Below are 6,944 nucleotides of genomic sequence, written 5' to 3' on the forward strand. Positions count from 1 at the left end.
TCCTTAAGGACGTTCGATCCTGATATTTTGAGCGTATTTCGCGCAGGTCCTTTATTCATAAAATTAAGCATCATTTTTAGGTTCTAACAATAAAATTGAATTCTACAATGCAAATTAAAGTATATTCAATAAAAAACCGCGATTAAATTCCATTCAAGTAGTATTAAGCTAGGGACTATATTTTGTGGCGGAAGGATTTTTAGACGAACATGGTCAGTTTTTTCCATTTGAACTATAACAGTACTGTTAATTTTGGATGCCTATTTTTCCATGCTGGTTGCACACACAGCTGTTTTTTTGCAGTGAAATATGTTATGCTGGTTCTGAAATATCTATTAAATTATTTCTCATGAATTTTATCAACAAAGTGTGACAAATATAGTAAATTTATTCTGAAAATCCGGGAAAAAATTGAACCAATTTTAACGTAAAATTCACACTTTTTTAGTAATATCTGAAAATGTACATCATACACCTCTACTTTTGGTGTTCTTTTCTAAATACTCAAGATAACTTTGACCTATTTGCTTAAAATCAGAAAAAGTTTAAGACTTTAAAATAATTTTCTTGCTTATAATATTTTCAATGCCGGAAAAATAACATTTTATTAGTGCAGAAAGGTCAAATAATTGATTATGCGAAGCAATTTGAAACTTTTTCTTAGTCACAATTTTTAAGTGTCTTTTTTAAAACAGACTTAGAGTTCATTTTGTTTCATGCTTTATTTCGATAAAAATATTGGAGGGTAAACGTCGAAAATGTAATTTTTAATTAAGACACAAATTTCAGTGCAAAAAGGTCATATTAAGTGTACTGTAGCGCTAAAAGAAGCATATTGACACCCATTTTTTGATTTGAATTTTTATTAAGCTATGTATGTAGAAACTAAAAATATACTTGGCAAAAAAAGTTTAAGACTTTAAATATCAGGATCGAACGTCGTTAATAATATATACATTTTTCCAAGATTTTGTCATTGAAGTATTACGACTTAAACATGTTTACTCACAAAAGAATGAGGTACCTTACCTGGCATTTGTGCAAGATACCGAGGGGTAGCTTTTCTTATATAATCCTTTTTTTTAAAGACGTTTAGAAACTGGTTTACAAATCTGAATGTAATTCAAATTTTGAATATTTTTCATACATTACAAAGATACAAAAAACAGATATTGAGGAACGTTTCGTCTGACCTTAATGTCTTCCACGAAAATAAGTATCTTTTACATGAATATATTTATATTTTCCCCATACATCTACAAATTCTGCCTACATTGTAAAATTGTATAATCAATGATAACATATAAAACATTAAAAGATCCATGTTATTTCGTTTTCTTTCAGGCACAACTACCGGAGATAGTCGATTTCGTATCTTTGATTACAGCAGTCGCGTGCGTTCGTGGGAGCAAGCACGCACTGCATGCCGCAGACTGGGTCGAGGATGGGACTTGGTTAAAATCAATAATAGGAGAGAGGATAACATTGTCAAAACATTTCTGAGGGAGGAGTGCAGTAAGAACGTTGATATTTACATAATTTTACGATAATTTGCATATTTCATTAAAAAAAGGAAGAATTCTCTAGCATTGAAAATTCCTCCTAAATTTTATCGTGCATCTATTCAGTCTATTCAAGCTTCTGGGTTACCTTGAATAAAGAAAGGTTTTTTCTAAGTTTCAAACACTTGTTACCAATCCCTTTATACAATAAAATATGTTCAAAAGACCTTGAAACCCTCAGTCCTGCATGATATAAACAATGCGACCATTTGATTCCGAAGAGGCAGATTTTGAAATTGAATATTTCTTGAAAGTTTTGAAAATAAATAATATATCTTCCAATGGCAAGAAAACAAAAAGGGATCTGACCTGAAATTGATAATCTGAGAACTATCTCATTACCTACATGTATCCCCTTTCAGAATCAAATTGTTTCATTAAAAATCATAGTATTTTAAAGGCATAGTGTTAAAGTAGATCTTGAACGACAATATAGAAATGGTGAAAAATGCCATCAAGTCATTCAATTAATGGAGATAATACCTGCTATATTTAACAGGCAATCGCGGTGATGGTTGGTTTATTGGCGGGAAATCTACAAATGGCCGATGGAGATGGGCAGATAACTCTAGGATGACATATACAAACTTTCCTCGACCTCTGCCCCCAATCAGCTCCTTTGGTGTTCGCAGGGGCATTCCACAGATGACAGTGGTTAACTACGCAGTTATTTTCAAAAATGATTTCCAGTGGGGATATGTGGCTCCCCGTCCACCACCGAGAATGGGCTACATTTGTGAAAAACAATGTCCTTTCCTTGGGGACCTGACATAATTGGTGGTGTTAGACCCGTTTCTATATAGATACATGTACATGTGTACACGTAAACATGCAAATAAATACATGTTATTTCTAACTTCATAATCATCTTCATTTAATAATAATATAATAATAATAATAATAATAATAATAATAATAATAATAATAATAATTGTTTTATATAGCGCTTAATGAACTTAATAAATACTACTCAAAGCGCTTTACAATTCATTATGTATACATTACATTTGTTCCAAATCTACATGTATCTTCATTTCCTAATTGTATTTCTACTTTTAAATGGTTATCTTAATTCATTAAAGACATCCGAGTCCTTTGTGTGAAACTTGAAAAAGCTCACAGAGATTACATTTCGTAGAACCTACGTCGTATGACACCATAAATAGTTAATGTGTTTAGTCTGTGCTAGATTCATTATGACGTCATAATTAATTCAATGTCACCTTTCCCCGTACTTTACAGCTTCAATAGAAAAGGTAGAAAATATTGCATTTTGAAATTCACAGAATTCAAAATCATGCCAAAATAATCATAATTCAATTGATAATTTTTTTGGTTATAATGCTTAATGGCAATATATTTCTGGAATAAGAGAAACCTGTTTTTATCTTGTCAATTGAATAAAAAAGAAATTATTTTTAAGAAATATTGCTTAATATTATTCAGTTAATAAAGTCTATAAACGACGATGTTTGAAGAGGTATTTTTGTGATTTTTCATTTTCTCTTCTTAATTTGACAAGTACCCCTAAACATGTGTAGTCGCAGAATGTAATTACCATACCAAGTTTCACAGGCTGTACTAGATTTAAAAACAAGGAAACATATCATGAGCTTTGAACTGATTGATAAGCAGGTACTAATTTATCATTTTGAAAAGTTTGAAAATCTTGTGATAAAGACTTTTCCGACATAGGTTCTACCTTAAAGAGTTTATAGTTACTACTTACTTAAAACAAAGGTTTATAACTAATGGTTTAGATAAATATAAAATAAATGTTTGTAAATGTAACTTTTCTTTTTCTACAACATGTGTATTATAGAAAGTACGACGGTTGTTCAATAAATGATTTCCTGAACTCTATGATATTTAACACAAGGATTCATAAGACATTAAGCTGGGCTTTCCCTCCTGATTGAATACATGTATTCATGGTCAGCAGGGAATGCTCACTCCTCCATGGCACCTGATCCCACCTCTGATGTTTAGGAGGTCCGTGTTTGCTCTGCTCCTATTTTGTATTGTTTTATGGACTTTGATATTGAATATTGTTCGTTATCTCCATATCCTTCATGTATTTAATAAACTGATAACCGTTTATGTGACTACGTCTCCTCGTTTTTTGTCATTATGAGAAGTTGAAAAACCAGCCTGGGGCTATTTGAGACACTGCATTAAAAATAAATGGTAAAGAATTAGTAAACTAGAGTGAAGTAAAAAGCTTCATTAAACACCCATTCTCAATATAATATAATATAATATAATATAATACAATATAATATAAGGGCTCAAATAATGTCGCCTCATTTTCATTTAGAAGAAATACCACTGATGTAATCTTTAAATCAACATTAATAATAGTCATATCAATGAATAAGAATTCATATAATTATCGATCTGAAAGGGTATTTAAGGAGCTCCAAATTCAAATACAGTAGCCTATTTGAAATGTACGTTACTGTCGCCGAAGCAAATATTATGCTGAATCCCCTCAGTGTAATATATAGTTTTGATTCTCAGGTAAAAATTTTCTGATAAGTTAAACCTTGTATCATATATATTTCTTTTCATAACAACAAATACATTTTCTTTGTGATAATAAATAATTTTTATTGTGCAATGTCCCTGTCGCTTAATTCTATTTCAACCACATTACAAGCAAACACAATGATTAAGGGGGATGTACGGCCACTTTTAGTGCAGTGAGAGCAAAATGTAAACATTTCTTCAAATGGCTAAAATACATTATATTTTGATCAAATTTTAAGTCTTTTTGATAAAGATACAATAAATATGCATAACCGAATGCATGTTGTGCATATATAATCTATACTTTTGCAGAAAAATGCTTTTGATATGCTCCTTAGAACTGCGCAGCTACAGAATTCAGCAGAGCCTTAAAAAATCCAAAAAAATATGCAAACTGTGTATTAATGTTCTCTCTACAACCATTTGTTGAGAAAATGTCTAAATTTTGCACATTTAAATGATAATTTCAAGTTCAAAACAAGGTACGGTTGTCTTCAAAAAGAGTGTAAAGAACCATGAAAGTAGTTCATGGATAGCAGCACGTGGTCTATTTTTAGCACAGAATCTTGTTTTCCAGACCTCTTCTTAATATGGAGGGGCATAACAATCTTTAAATGTAGAAGAGAATTACAGTTGCAAAATATTTCAAATAATATGAACACTTTTAAAAGAGGAAAGGTGTTATAGTGTGGCTTGAAGTAATTTATTTAGTATTATTACCGAACAGTTGTTAAATAGTTTACGTATTAATATAAAAAAAAATTAAACTCTTTGATTCCAGGTAAGGAAAAATAAGCACCATCAAAGTTAAAAATTAAGAGTTTGTAAGTTTGCCACAGATAAATTATATTATCTATTAAAATTTTAATTATCACCAATAAAACACAAAGAAATTAGACACATAAAATTGATACGAATGACCTTGTTTTAGTACCTACTAGTACGAAGCGTTATCAAAAAGTTCGCGAAATATCTCTATATCTACAAAACCACAATTCAGATTAGATAGCCAAACACAAGTTCTATAAATAGCATATGCTGAAGTTTTGCTCCTTGTTTGTGATGTCACAATCTGAAAATGACGTCATTATTCAGGTACTTTTGACGAAAAATGGTTGTCTCAGTGGAACTCGTTCAACAAACGACTTTAATATTTATGGCACATGTATATCTTAGAAATGCCTTTGAAGTAGCGTATAAGAATTTGTTCACAGTTTATTAAATGGCCTCCTATAATTTCAATCAATGATTGGATATCGTTTTAGTGAAGGAAGGCAGATGGTTAAATATGATACTTGTTATGTTGCCCGGTGAAAGCAAGTTTGAAAAGGGATGTGTTTTTTTAAAGCAATATGCTATCAAAGAAAATTATTGGGTCCGTATTTATAGGTGAGAAAAAAATTCCTTAAAATTTAAACAGAATTGTTGACGGAAGAAAAAGAAAAAAAATATCGTGTAATGGGATGTTAAAAAAATGAGTCGGGCCATTTCTAGGTAGTAGATCGGGAGAGAGGGCAACCAAATATTTTTATAACAAGTGGTCTTATAAGGCTAGTACATGTTCCATCACATACTTAGTAATGCAATTTTTTTTTTAATCTTTGACACTATTTTGAAAAACAAACATAGGATTTTCGGGGCGCGGGGGGGGGGGGGGGTGTTAACACTCACTTTTTTGCGATGATAGACTAGCATATGCAATGGACCTTTCTTTGCAAACATTGTGCTCGCTTCTAAATTTCATAGAAACAACTCATTATATTTTATCAAGCTTCGTATGTTCAATGAGCGAGAGCTTACAACGTTGTCAACATAATGAGACATGATGCGTTTTTGTGTCCAAACATGACCCCATACAATGTGTGGGTCATTGCAAACATTCTAGCTATTTATGTGAGGTGCCTGAAGGAAATCCTATAACAGCCTATTTTTTCTATCTAACTTCTAAATAAAATAGACATATGTACCAACTTTTCGAATGTAAGACGTGTAATTACAATTTATTTTTCATGCACTGCATATTGTTTAACATTTTCAAATTAAATGCTAAGCATCCTCCTTGCAGTGCCCCATTTGAAAATAACTTCTATCGCCACAGAAAAAAGACCCTCCGTAAACACAAATGTTTAGGACATTTTTATATTTTTTTATATATATATATAGAAACCAACAAATTATCATCACTTGTTCCATAAAAATTAAATATAATCATGGTAATAAACGGATCTATCCACAGCAGATACATGCACATGCCAACCATGTGCTTAGTGGAATAATATTAACGAGGAATTTCGAGTTGTAAACAGGACAGTTTTTCCCGATTTGCTGGAGTGAGGTTAAAATCGCGTTTTTTCATTAATCAGACGATGCGATGCAACAAATAAAAGTAGTAAGTAATATAACCTAATGATTATTACTTAGTAATTTCTTGTCTTGATGTTATTATGGTCGCATTTATTCTAAAATCATTGTTATTCGAACTCTGTGTGACAGAGGAATGGCGGACGAAATAAACACATGGCCTCAGGAAGACACCCATATGAAAAATCAAATTTTCAAGAATTATGGATAATGACAAGAAAAAAACGAAACAAATGGTTGTAGCCATATTATCAATGAATCAAACTAACTCCATTTTCAATGCATTTTTCATCTCATGAATGCTGTAGCTGCGCAGTTCTAACATGATTAATTTTCTTCTAATTAAGACAAAATAAACTTAATTATTTACTAATTTTGGTCTCTAACTGTAGGTAATTAGTGCATTAGCACTTTGAGTAACTTTGAGCTAGTTTAGTAGAGTATTAAGCGCATTCTTGGTATTTCTTAGTTTACAGCAGACTAGATCCAATA

General features: G+C 31.3%; 1 protein-coding gene across 1 annotated transcript; it reads left to right on the forward strand.

The window, feature by feature from the left end:
• Nucleotides 1-1,344: 1,344 nt before the first annotated feature.
• On the forward strand, nt 1,345-2,426 carry LOC134269834 (dromaiocalcin-2-like; the record flags this gene model as incomplete). Its single annotated transcript, XM_062752034.1, has 2 exons — nt 1,345-1,515; nt 2,062-2,426. Coding segments are annotated over 2 exons (446 nt in total), but the record flags the coding sequence as incomplete, so codon positions are not given.
• Nucleotides 2,427-6,944: the final 4,518 nt, after the last annotated feature.

Source organism: Saccostrea cucullata, unplaced genomic scaffold (assembly GCF_032062105.1).
Source record: "Saccostrea cucullata isolate Sc308-1 unplaced genomic scaffold, CSIRO_AGI_Scuc_v1 ctg17983, whole genome shotgun sequence".
In the NCBI taxonomy this organism is placed as follows: domain Eukaryota; kingdom Metazoa; phylum Mollusca; class Bivalvia; order Ostreida; family Ostreidae; genus Saccostrea; species Saccostrea cuccullata.